At 42.3% G+C, this 13,599-nt stretch overlaps 1 protein-coding gene across 1 annotated transcript in view; it reads right to left on the bottom strand.

Annotated features, from left to right (window-relative positions):
• The window catches only part of NUP133 (nucleoporin 133), a 67,659-nt gene that overhangs the window by 29,092 nt on the left and 24,968 nt on the right, over nucleotides 1-13,599 (bottom strand). Inside the window, exons 11-13 of the mRNA XM_081570304.1 lie at nucleotides 12,757-12,914; nucleotides 11,103-11,194; nucleotides 872-1,035 (exon numbers count right to left, since the gene is read on the bottom strand). Coding sequence (XP_081426430.1) covers nucleotides 872-1,035; nucleotides 11,103-11,194; nucleotides 12,757-12,914 — 414 coding nt within the window. The remainder of the gene's footprint in view (nucleotides 1-871; nucleotides 1,036-11,102; nucleotides 11,195-12,756; nucleotides 12,915-13,599) is intronic.

The following is a 13,599-nucleotide window of genomic DNA, read 5'->3' as shown; positions in this document are numbered from 1 at the left end:
TATTTCGTATCATTCTAAGCCTGACAGTTCAAAACAGTCAAAGAAAGAAGGTGAGCACTGCTGTTTCCTTCCCAAGTCTCCAAGGAGCCTATTGCTACTTGCTAGGTAGGAAATTAGGGAAAGAAAGGATGCTTGAGACCATTCCTTGGTCCCTGGGAACCACCGGGAAGCCCAACGCTGCCTGGAGGATAAGAGGAACAATCAGGAGAAGACCCAGGGCAGATAGGAGAACATGTGCCCACTTTTACAGGCAGAGGTTTGATCACTGCTGCTATTAGAAAAACACATAATTTCTATTGGCCAAATTTACTAGTTACACTAAAATTATCATTTAATTTGGGGTTAGTAAGTGCCAAATGTTTACCTATGTCACCAATTTCCTTTTAGAAATAAAATTCTGACAAAGCTAAGTAGAGCTAATTAATCTACTTCAGACAACATGTACGATTTGCTCCAATGTTTCCTCAGTTTCTGTTCTACTATGCAGATCTGTTCTGAGTCCTTTCTGTATGTGTGTGTGTATGTGTGTATGCAAGTAAAATAGATGAGGTAGGGTTTTTGTTGTTGCTGTTCCTTATTTTGGGTGTGCTGCATGGCTGGCAGGATCTCAGTTCCCAGACCAGGGACTGAATGAGGCCGCGGCAGTGAATGCTCTTGAATCCTAACCACTAGACCAGCAGGGAACTATCTGCTCTGAGCCCTTTTAAAAATCTGCTATAAGGAAAGTTACAACCTTTTACAAAATACTGAATTAATACTAAATTGTTTCAGAAAATAAAAAAATATGCACCGAGAAATGCCTGAACAAAAGAACCAGAATATTCTTCTCAAAACAGACCCCCCTGCAACATTACACTTCAGATGCTCTTACCCTCAGGCACAGACTCAGCCCAGCGCGGGTCAGCAGCTGGGTAGTCGTCCACCAGACCCATGCTGATCTGCGTGACAGCTCTGTCTAGCTCACAATCGGAGTCCAAATCAGAGTGAGAGCAAAACAGCTCATCAACTATCATTTGAGCATGACCTAAATCTTTTCTGAAATAAAATTAGAAAGCAAAAGTATTACAATTCAAAGTATTAAATTCACCATGAAAGTTAATTGTGAAGTTAAAATCCTATATGTTAGCCCAAAGTTTATCACTTTTAATAACATTTATTTAAAAGGGAGACGATTATCCATTCCTTAATTCAACACATATATGCTGGACATTTACAATATGCAGGCTCTGGAGACAGAACAATAAACAAAACATCAGAACACCGTCCCAAGACTTCACAAAGTCTACAGTGGCAGGAGGAGTAAGACAAACAGGCAGTGACACACACACAGATACACACGGAAACCAACAGAGGGCCACAGAGCACACAGAGGGGAAACACAAATCACCAGAGGGGCAGGGAGCCTTCTTGGAGGAGAAGGTGCAGGAAGGTTGCGGGGGATTGCAGGAGGGAAACACAGCGGCAGAGACAGTACACGGCACACCTGTGTCAAGAGAAGTGAAGGCCTGGGGAATGGCAATCACCCAGAGAGGAGAGAGGGTAGAAGGGTCCAGGGCAGGCCTCTTAGAAACACCAGCAACTGAAGGACAGTGTACATAAGGTCTCAGAAAACATGTGACAGTTTAAGCTTACAAGGAAATGTGATTTGTTCTAGTTTTAAAAGATCATTCTAACTATGCTATGGAGATGGGAGACCAGACATGAGGGATAAAAATCCAGTGAGGAAGTTACTGCAGAAATTTATCCAGGCAAGAGAGGATAGTAGTTTCCACTAGCAGTAGCTACAGCAGAGAAGGAGACAAGTAAACAGCTTTGAGAGAGAGATACAAGAGGGAAATTCTGGCCATTGGTTAGATCTGATATGTAAAGATGAGTCTAAACAACCGAATGTGGCTGGAACATAGGCTAGGAAAGAAAGAATAATCTTTGGAGAAGACAATCACAGTTTCAGATATGTTACAACCAGTTGCCTGTGGAACACTCAACTGCTTTTGAACATTCGTCATTGTATGTACGGCCTAGAGCAAGGTAGATTTGTGTTTCTTTAGCAAATGAAGCCTGGGAAGGAGAAAAGATTGTGCAAGGAGTAGAGAGAGGAAAATATGGAAGACAATAACAACTAGAGACAACTTTTCAGGTAGTTTAGCTATAAACAGGAACCAACAAAAGAAATGCTAGCTCAAAGGGGGACACAAAGACAGGTCTTTTTAAAAATGGCACGTCAGAGATATAGGACAGGAGTGACTGAGAGAGTATAGTCTCAAGGGAAGCAGGGCTCAGCAGCACTCAAAACAAAGACCAAGACTGGTCTCAGGAAGAACACGTCTCCCTGCTCTCCAGGGAGGTAAGGAGGAAGAGGGGCTGGGATGCAGGTAAGCCTGTGGGTGGTAAGTACAGGGAGTTATCATAACGGCTTTTATTATCTCTGTGGAACAGGAGGCTGAATCAACTGCTGGGGGACGGGGGGGGGGCGGGTTGGGGTGGGGTGGGGGGGTGGAAGGGTAGAGGAGAAATGGGGACAGAGGAGGTGAAGAAAGGGTTGAAATGGTCTCTAGGCAGAACAGGAAACAGAGCTGATCAGAGAAACACAGACGAACTGCCAAAAAGCGTTAAAGGCAAGGTTGAAGCTGCAAACCTAGTCGTGCTAGAGGTTACGGGAATACAAAGAATACTACGGCAAGATCACTCAATAATGAACTATTTTACGCAAAAGACGAAGATTCTTAAAATTCTCATGAACAAGATTTTATATTTATACTGAGTTCAATTCAGTTCAGTTCAGCTCAGTTCAGTCGCTCAGTCGTGTCCGACTCTCTGCGACCCCATGAATTGCAGCACGCCAGGCCTCTCTGTCCATCACCAACTCCTGGAGTCTACCCAAACCCATGTTCATCCAGTCGGTGATGCCATCCAACCATCTCATCCTCTGTCGTCCCCTTCTCCTCCCGCCCCCAATCCTACCCAGCATTAGGGTCTTTTCCAATGAGTCAACCCTTCGCATGAGGTGGCCAAAGTATTCGAGCTTCAGCTTCAACATCAGACCTTCCAATGAACACCCAGGATTGATCTCTTTTAGGATGGATTGATTGGATCTCCTTGCAGTCCAAGGGACTCTCAAGAGTCTTCTCCAACACCACAGTTCAAAAGCATCAATTCTGCGGCACTCAGCTTTCTTCACCGTCCAACTCGCACATCCATATATGACCACTGGAAAAACCATAGCCTTGACTAGACGGACTTTTGTTGGCAAAGTAATGTCTCTGCTTTTAAATATGCTATCTAGGTTGGCCATAACCTTCCTTCCAAGGAGTAAGCGTCTTTTAATTTCATGGCTGCAGTCACCATCAGCAGTGATTCTGGAGCCCAAAAAAATAAAGTCTGACACTGTTTCCACTGTTTCCCCATCTATTTCCCATGGAGTGATGGGACCAGATGCCATGATCTTAGTTTTCTGAACGTTGAGCTTTAAGCCAACTTTTTCACTCTCCTCCTTCACCTTCATCAAGAGGCTCTTTAGTTCTTCTTCACTCTCTGCCATAAGGGTGGTGTCATCCGCATATCTGAGGTTATTGATATTTCTCCCGGCAATCTTGATTCCAGCTTGTGTCTCTTCCAGCCCAGCGTTTCTCATGATGTACTCTGCACAGAAGTTAAATAAGCAGGGTGACAATATCCAGCCTTGACGTACTCCATTTCCTATTTGGAACCAGTCTGTTGTTCCATGTCCAGTTCTAACTGTTGCTTCCTGACCTGCATACAGGTTTCTCAAGAGACAGGTCAGATGGTCTGGTATTCCCATCTCTTTCAGAATTTTCCACAGTTTATTGTGATCCACACAGTCAAAGGCTTTGGCATAGTCAATAAAGCAGAAATAGATGTTTTTCTGGAACTCTCTTGCTTTTTCGATGATCCAGCGGATATTGGCAATTTGATCTCTGGTTCCTCTGCCTTTTCTAAAACCAGCTTGAAGATCTGGAAGTTCACGCTTCACGTATTGCTGAAGCCTGGCTTGGAGAATTTTGAGCATTACTTTACTAGCATGTGAGATGAGTGCAATTGTGCAGTAGTTTGAGCATTCTTTGGCATTGCCTTTCTTTGGGATTGGAACGAAAACTGACCTTTTCCAGTCCTGTGGCCACTGCTGAGTTGTCCAAATTTGCTGGCATATCGAGTGCAGCACTTTAACAGCATCACCTTTGAGGATTTGAAGTAGCTCAACTGGAATTCCATCACCTCCACTAGCTTTGTTCGTAGTGATGCTTTCTAAGGCCCACTTGACTTCACATTCCAGGATGTCTAGCTCTAGGTGAGTGATCACAACATCGTGATTATCTGGGTCGTGAAGATCTTTTTTGCACAGTTCTTCTGTGTATTCTTGCCACCTCGTCTTAATATCTTCTGCTTCTGTTAGGTCCATACCATTTCTGTCCTTTATCGAGCCTATCTTTGCATGAAATGTTCCTTTGGTATCTCTAATTTTCTTGAAGAGGTCTCTAGTCTTTCCCATTCTGTTGTGTTCCTCTATTTCTTTGCACTGATCGCTGAGGAAGGCTTTCTTCTTCTTCTTCTTTTTTTTTTAATAAATTTATTTACTTTAGTTGGGGGCTAATTACTTTACAATATTGTAATAGTTTTTGCCATACATTGACATGAATCAGCCATGGGTTTACATGTGTTCCCCTTCCTGGAAATCCCACCCACCTCCCTCCCCATCCCATCCCTCTGGGTCATCCCATTGCCGCGGCCCTGAGCCCTTGTCTCATGCATCGAACATGGAATGGTGTTCTGTTTCACATATGATGATATACATGTTTCAATGCTATTCTCCCAGAACGTCCCACCCTCACCTTCTCCCTCAGAGTCCATAAAATTGTTCTATGCATCTGTGTCTCTTATTCTGTCTCGCATATAGGGTTATTGTTACCATCTCTCAAATTCCATATATATGCATTAGTATACTGTATTGTTGTTTTTCTTTCTGGCTTACTTCACTCTGTATAATGGGCTCCAGTTTCATCCATCTCAGTAGAACCGATTCAAATGTATTTTTTTTAATGGCTGAGTAATATTCCATTGTGTATATGTACCACAGCTTCCTTATCCATTCGTCAGCTGATGGACATCTAGGTTGCTTCCATGTCCTGGCTATTGTAAACAGTGCTGCGATGAACATTGGGGTACACGCGTCTCTTTCAATTCTGGTTTCCTCGGTGTGTATGCCCAGCAGTGGGATTGCTGGGTCATATGGCAGTTCTATTCCCAGTTTTTTAAGGAATCTCCACACTGTTCTCCATAGTGGCTGTACTAGTTTGCATTCCCACCAACAGTGTAAGAGGGTTCCCTTTTCTCCACACCCTCTCCAGCATTTATTGCTTGTAGACTTTTGGATAGCAGCCATTCTGACTGGTGTGAAATGATACCTCATTGTGGTTTTGATTTGCATTTCTCTAATAATGAGTGATGTTGAGCATCTTGTCCTGTGTTTGTTAGCCATCTGTATGTCTTCTTTGGAGAAATGTCTGTTTAGTTCTTTGGTCCATTTTTTGATTGGGTCGTTTATTTTTCTGGAATTCAGCTGCAGAAGTTGCTTGTATATTTTTGAGATTAATTGTTTGTCTGTTGCTTCGTTTGCTATTATTTTCTCCCATTCTGAAGGCTGTCTTTTCACCTTGCTTAGAGTTTCCTTTGTTGTGCAAAAGCTTTTAATTTTAATTAGGTCCCATTTGTTTATTTTTGCTTTTATTTCCAATATTCTGGGAGGTGGGTCATGGAGGATCCTGCTGTGATTTATGTCGGAGAGTGTTTTGCCTATGTTTTCCTCTAGGAGTTTTATAGTTTCTGGTCTTACGTTTAGATCTTTAATCCATTTTGAGTTTATTTTTGTGTATGGTGTTAGGAAGTGTTCTAGTTTCATTCTTTTACAAGTGGTTGACCAGTTTTCCCAGCACCACTTGTTAAAGAGATTGTCTTTTCTCCATTGTATATTCTTGCCTCCTTTGTCGAAGATAAGGTGTCCATATGTGCGTGGGTTTATCTCTGGGCTTTCTATTTTGTTCCATTGATCTATATTTCTATCTTTGTGCCAGTACCATACTGTCTTGATGACGGTGGCTGTGTAGTAGAGCCTGAAGTCAGGCAGGTTGATTCCTCCAGTTCCATTCTTCTTCCTCAAGATTGCTTTGGCTATTCGAGGTTTCTTATATTTCCATACAAATTGTGAGATGATTTGTTCTAGTTCTGTGAAAAATACCATGGGTAGCTTGATAGGGATTGCACTGAATCTATAGATTGCTTTGGGTAGTATACTCATTTTCACTATATTGATTCTTCCAATCCATGAACACGGTATATTTCTCCATCTGTTTGTGTCCTCTTTGATTTCTTTCATCAGTGTTTTATAGTTTTCTATATATAGGTCTTTTGTTTCTTTAGGTAGATATATTCCTAAGTATTTTATTCTTTTTGTTGCAATGGTGAATGGTATTGTTTCCTTAATTTCTCTTTCTGTTTTCTCATTCTTGGTGTATAAGAATGCAAGGGATTTCTGTGTGTTAATTTTATATCCTGCAACTTTACTATATTCATTGATTAACTCTAGTAATTTTCTACTAGAGTCTTTAGGGTTTTCTATGTAGAGGATCATGTCATCTGCAAACAGTGAGAGTTTTACTTCTTCTTTTCCTATCTGTATTCCTTTTATTTCTTTTTCAGCTCTGATTGCTGTGGCCAAAACTTCTAAAACTATGTTGAATAGTAGTGGTGAAAGTGGGCATCCTTGTCTTGTTCCTGACTTTAGGGGAAATGCTTTCAATTTTTCACCATTGAGGATAACGTTTGCTGTGGGTTTGTCATATATAGCTTTTATTATGTTGAGGTATGTTCCTTCTATTCCTGCTTTCTGGAGGGTTTTTATCATAAATGGATGCTGAATTTTGTCAAAGGCTTTTTCTGCATCTATTGAGATAACCATATGGTTTTTTTCTTTCAATTTGTTAATGTGGTGTATTACATTGATTGATTTGCGGATGTTAAAAAAACCTTGCATTCCTGGGATAAAGCCCACTTGGTCATGATGTATGATCTTTTTAATATGATGTTGGATTCTGTTTGCTAGAATTTTATTAAGGATTTTTGCATCTATGTTCATCAGTGATATTGGCCTGTAGTTTTCCTTTTTTGTGACATCTTTGTCTGGTTTTGGAATTAGGGTGGTGGTGGCCTCATAGAATGAGTTTGGAAGTTTACCATCTTCTGCAATTTTCTGGAAGAGTTTGAGTAGGACAGGTGTTAGCTCTTCTCTAAATTTTTGGTAGAACTCCGCTGTGAAGCTGTCTGGTCCTGGGCTTTTGTTTGCTGGAAGATTTCTGATTACAGTTTCGATTTCCATGCTTGTGATGGGTCTGTTAAGATCTTCTATTTCTTCCTGGTTCAGTTTTGGAAAGTTATACTTTTCTAAGAATTTGTCCATTTCTGAGGAAGGCTTTCTTATCTCTCCTTGCTATTCTTTGGAACTCTGTATTCAGATGAGAATATCTTTCCTTTTCTCCTTTGCTTTTCGCTTCTCTTCTCTTCCCAGCTATCTCTGTAAGGCCTCCTCAGACAGCCATTTTGCTTTTTTGCATTTCTTTTCCATGGGGATTGTCTTGATCCCTGTCTCCTGTACAATGTTACGAACCTCTGTCCATAGTTCATCAGGCACTCTGTCTATCAGGTCTAGTCCCTTAAATCTATTTGTCACTTCCACTGTATACTCATAAGGGATTTGATCTAGGTCATACCTGAATGGTCTAGTGGTTTTCCCTACTTTCGTCAATTTAAGTCTGAATTTGGCAATAAGCAATTCATGATCTGAGCCACAGTCTGCTCCTGGTCTTGTTTTTGCTGACTCTATAGAGCTTCTCCATCTTTGGCTGCAAAGAATATAATCAATCTGATTTTGGTGTTGACCATCTGGTGATGTCCACGTGTAGAGTCTTGTCTTGTGTTGTTGGAATAGGGTGTTTGCTATTACCAGTGCATTCTCGTGGCAAAACTCTATTAGCCTTTGCCCTGCTTCATTCTGTACTCCAAGGCCAAACTTGCCTGTTATGCCAGGTGTTTGTTGACTTCCTACTTTTGCATTCCAGTCCCCTATAATGAAAAGGACATCTTTTTTGGGTGTTAGTTCTAGACGGTCTTGTAGGTCTTCATAGAACCGTTCAACTTCAGCTTCTTCGGCGTTACTGGTCGGGGCATAGACTTGGATTACCGTGATATTGAATGGTTTGCCTTGGAAACGAACAGAGATCATTCTGTCGTTTTTGAGATTGCATCCAAGTACTGCCTTTCGGACTCTTTTGTTGACCATGATGGCTACTCCATTTCTTCTAAGGGATTCTTGCCCACAGTAGTAGATATAATGGTCATCTGAGTTAAATTCACCCATTCCAGTCCATCTTAGTTCGCTGATTCCTAGAATGTCAACGTTCACTCTTGCCATCTCCTGTTTGACCACTTCCAATTTGCCTTGATTCATGGACCTAACATTCCAGGTTCCTATGCAATATTGCTCTTTACAGCATCGGACTTTGCGTCTATCACCAGTCACATCCACAGCTGGGTATCGTTTTTGCTTTGGCTCCATCCCATCATTCTTTCTGGAGTTATTTCTCCACTGATCTCCAGTAGCATATTGGGCACCTACTGACCTGGGGAGTTCATCTTTCAGTGTCCTATCCTTTTGCCTTTTCATACTGTTCATGGGGTTCTCAAGGCAAGAATACTGAAGTGGTTTGCCATGCCCTTCTCGAGTGGACCACAATCTGTCAGACCTCTCCACCATGACCCATCCATCTTGGGTGGCCCCACACGGCATGGCTTAGTTTCATTGAGATAGACAAGGCTGTGGTCCGTGTGATCAGATTAGGTAGTTTTCTGTAGTTTTAATTTTAGTGTGTCTGCCCTCTGATGCCCTCTCGCAACACTTACCGTCTTACTTGGGGTTCTCTTACCTTGGGCCTTGGGTAATTCCTCTTGCCGCCGCCGCCGCCGCCACCGGCCCCAGCCCCCGGCCTGGCCTAGCCTCTCTCGGCTGCCACCCCCGGCCCCCAGCCCTCGGCCCCTGGCCCGGCCTAGGCCCTGTCAGCCGCTGCCCCCGGCCCCCGACCCGGCCTAGCCCCTGTCGGCTGCCGCCCCCGGCCCCCGGCCCGGCCTAGCCCCTCTCGGCCACCACCCCCGGCCCCCGGCCCAGCCTAGGCCCTCTCGGCCGCCACCCCTGGCTCCTGGCCCCCGGCCCGACCTAGCCCCTCGCCCCCGGCCCGGCCTAGCCCCTCTCGGCCGCCGCCCCTGGCTGCTGAATACTGAGTTCAGCAAAATGAAAACCAAAATAAAATTAATTTCAAAGAAACCATACTAAAAACTAGTAATATTACCTTCGCAAAAAACTAAACAAGTAATAGTTTAAAGTTCTACCCACCAATTTGGGCCCCATGGAAATAATCCTGGTTGTCACAGGCTGGGGGAAAAGGATGCTACCAGCATCAAAAGGGAAGAGGCCAGAGATGCTGCTAAACACTCCACAATTCACAGGACAGCCCCACAACAAAAGTTATCTGGCCTCAAAGGTCAATAGTGAGAAGACTGAGAAATGCTGCTTTAAAGGTATCATAATTTCATTTGTGAAAAGTCTTAATTTTTAAAAGACTATTGGCTGATACCATCTCAGAAATGATTACTTGTTAACCTCATGGTACTTCATGCTACACAGTATAAGTAGAAGGCACAGTTGTGTCAGAAGCCCAATAATATCAGTCCTAAGGTTACTATACTCTCCGCACTTAAAGTCAGGGACCCCTTTTGTACTTAATCATCTTCTACAGTGAAACATTTAGAAATGACTATGCTGGGTTGAATGGTGTTTCCCCCAAATCCAAGTACACTCAGAAACTCAGCATGTAACCTTATTGGGATATGAGGTTTCTGAAGATATGATCAGCTGAGTTATGATGAGGTCATACTGGATTAGGGTGGGCCCTAAATCCAATGACTGGTGTCATTACCAGGACATGTGAGGACAGGTGCACAGGGAAGACAGCCACATGTGACAATGGAGACAACTGGAGGGATGCAGATGTGGCCAAAAAAGCCAATGATCAGCAATCACCAGGAGCCAGGAAGAGGCAAGCAATGTTCCTGGCCCAGAGTCTCAGAGGGAGCTGGCCCTGCTGGTACCTTGATTTTGGACACCAGGCCTCCAGACCTGTGACAGAATAAATTTCTATTGCTTTAAGGCACCCAGTTTGTGGCAATTTATTACAGCAGGCACAGGAAACTAGTACAATGACTCTATTACCAAATAAATGTTGAGATGTGACAATACTGTCAGAATTGTTAATTAAAGGATAAAATTATACAAGATAAAATCATAGTATTAATCCAAATCTTGGCAGTCAGATTGAACACTATGCAATAAAACAAGATTAAAAGAATATTATATAAAAACAGAAACCAAAAACTGATCTTGTCCTCTGGACAGGGCAGCCTGTTAGATTAAGAGACACCATGTGAGGCAGGTGGAGCCGACCAGTCAGGGCCCCCAAAATGTGGGCAAGTATAGCCAGACAGCTGGCTACTGACCACAGACCATGTACAAGCTCAGGCAGGGCCAGGAAAACTGCCACCCCCAGCATAACCCCAAACAGCCGAACTACAGGACCAGGAGCTATATTAAGTAAGTGCGTGAGTTGGGTGGTGATTGCAACTGGACAAAACTCGACCGCCAGGCCAACACTTTACAACAGCTAGGATGACCTTTTGTATGAGATTTCACTGCCTTCACATCATACATAGAAGATGCTCACAAGCTACCTTTACAACTACCATTTCTAGTGCTACACTGTTGCAACAAGTGCAAGGGCTGTGTTACATCATGTTTTTCCCAGCCTGGCTGGAACCCTCCCCTGGCTACCAAAATCAGAACAAGAGGAAAGTACTAAGATCAGAAAAACATCTCAGTGATGGCATCATTTCTTCAACTCACTCCCACTAGTCAACAAATAAGTAGCAAATGTCAGTAAGGTGTCCTTGGACATCAAAAGAGCCATAATTTTAAAAACTTGTTATACCTGCAGAATTGCAGAAAAGCAGCTTTGAGCAATTTGGTTTTATCTTCCTGGGCAATAGTTTCATTCTTGGTAGAAGTATCAAAAACCACACTCTGTAAAATAATAAACTATAGTTTAGAGTTGAAGGTATAAGAATATTCTTAGTTACTGCACAAAAAATTAGACCAAGCTATGAGAAAAACAACACAGACACACAAGCTGTTTGCCATACTCTCTATATCAATGACTTATATACTTAAGAAATTTATGGAAACATCAAATGATTAATTAAAGTCCTACAGAAAATGTACATATAATTCAGGAATTATATTGTGAGTAAAATTATTTGGGTATTTTATCACAACACAACCTTTGGATAGGTTTACCCTTACATCACAGAGTATATTTCTAATCATAATGGTTGATTTCAAGCATTTTCTTTAAGAAAAACTTACAGAAATTTAAAAGAAATGGAATACTGTAAGATAGCGTCAGAACATATAGCAGGATTGTGAAAACTACATGATTACAAAAGAATGAAAGTTTTTTAAAAAGTTACTTTCTGTTGAAACTGTTACTAATCATTTTCATTTTGAATTACACAAAATCTTACAGATCATGAGCTTCAAGATGACAGCAAAAAAAATGACAGTTTTTACCCCACTCTCCCCTCAAAAATCATCCCAGAATACCAAGAAGAAAAAGAGACTCATACCCCTCCCCCCCACATCTGTGGTTCCAGCTACACAAAGGTGGAAAGCAGAGGAAAGAGTAGCAAGTGAGGAGTGGGGAGGAGACCAGGCAAACTCCAGCAGTGTGGAGACAGATCCTGAGGACAGGGAACAGCGTGGTTCTAGGCAGACAGCAGACACAGGGTTTCTACATGTGACTGGGCAAAGCTAGATAGGAAGACATCTACAGAGCTGCTGGAACGTGTTGGGAGATTAAACCTGATATCAAACAAAAGTAAGCAAGTATACAATTAGTCCACTCCAAGCATCACATGAAGTTGTACACTACATTAAAGAAATATAATCAACATACTGCTTCACTCTGGACTATAAAACAACATTCACATTGCCATTAGAATAGAAAAAATGTATATTGGAATGATAAAGGAAGGCAGAGGAGTGTAAGTTATCCCAAGTTCTCATCTTCAATAACAGGAGGTCTACAGATGATGAAAAATAATGAATGAGAGACAGCAATGTACACATATTACTTAGAAATATGGAGGAAAACATCAAAAAAAAAACCCCAAAGCCTAAAAGACTTAAAAGTAGCTGCTTCTGAGTAAGAGGACAAAGGAAACGAGAGAGATAAAAGAACTAACATCTTCATCATAACTTTTAAAACTGTATGACCTCCAAACATTTGTGGGAAATTGACCAATAAAAATGTTTAAATCCTTTGTAACTGGTTTCTTTGGCAGCTCAGTGGTAAAGAATCTGCCTGCAATGTAGGAGACGTGGGTTTGATCCCTGGATGGAGAAGATCCTCTGGAGAAGGAAATATCAACCCATTCCAGTATTCTTGTCTGGGAAATCCCATGGACAGAGGAGCGTGGAGGGTTACAGTTCATGGGGTCATAAAAGAGTCTGACATGACTTAGCAACTACACAACTACAACAAAATCAACTATATTTAAAAAAAAAAAATTATGAAACCACGTTACCTCATTGCCTGGTCCAGCAACTGAAGATGCTAGGGAATCTTCAAGATCTTCTGCTAATATGGACACATTTTCCCTTGAAGTAATAGACACCAATCCGCTGTTTCTAGAAAAAAGGATAGGTATACCCCCGCACGAACCAGCTCCTAAAATACTGTCTCCTAAGAGAAAGGAAAATATGCAATCAAATACATATTACCAAACAATACTCTCCTAAATCTACTTCCCTAAGCAGAAGATCCTGATGATAGCCCTTTACCGTGTTATTCCTACTCTGAACTCAGTTATAACCCTGCATCAAGTCAAGGCTCCTTGCTATCTGCAGAGGCAGGCTGTGTCCTTCCTGGTGCTGTGCAAAAGCAGTGAGTACAGTGAACCAAACAAGAAAATCGTCCCTTCTGCAAGACACAGAGCAACAGCTCTTCAATCCTACTATGACTTACTGAGTAAGCCAGCGGGAGGGCAAGGAAAAGGTCTAAGCTTGCCTGCAGCCTTAACAGCATCCCACCCAACCAGTCAAGGCTCTGGGCCTGGGACCAGACAATTAAGGTGCCATGCTGCTGCTCACCTGGATTTTGTCCTTTGCCCCTTCAGATAAATACTATCTGCTTGTTTTTCCTACTCCTGGTTGGCTTCCCCCCACCCCCTACCCCCGCCACAGCCCCCTTGCATGAGTACAGTGCCTGGGACTCTTCTTACTCAGGGGTCTGAACAAACTTATTTAAAGAACATCAACTCAGAATAAGTCACTCTTACTGACCAGCAACAAGCAATTACTTCTCTGAGCATCAGTTCTTTCCTTCTTGGCCTCTTCTGGGGAAAATGTTACTATTTTCTGTCTATAGT

The sequence above is a fragment of the Giraffa tippelskirchi genome, chromosome 2 (genome assembly GCF_054371585.1).
Source record: "Giraffa tippelskirchi isolate mGirTip1 chromosome 2, T2T-mGirTip1v1.2.pri, whole genome shotgun sequence".
Lineage (NCBI taxonomy): Eukaryota > Metazoa > Chordata > Mammalia > Artiodactyla > Giraffidae > Giraffa > Giraffa tippelskirchi.
The sequence above is the reverse complement of the archived record's forward strand: the minus strand, read 5'-3'. Positions and strand labels throughout refer to the sequence as shown.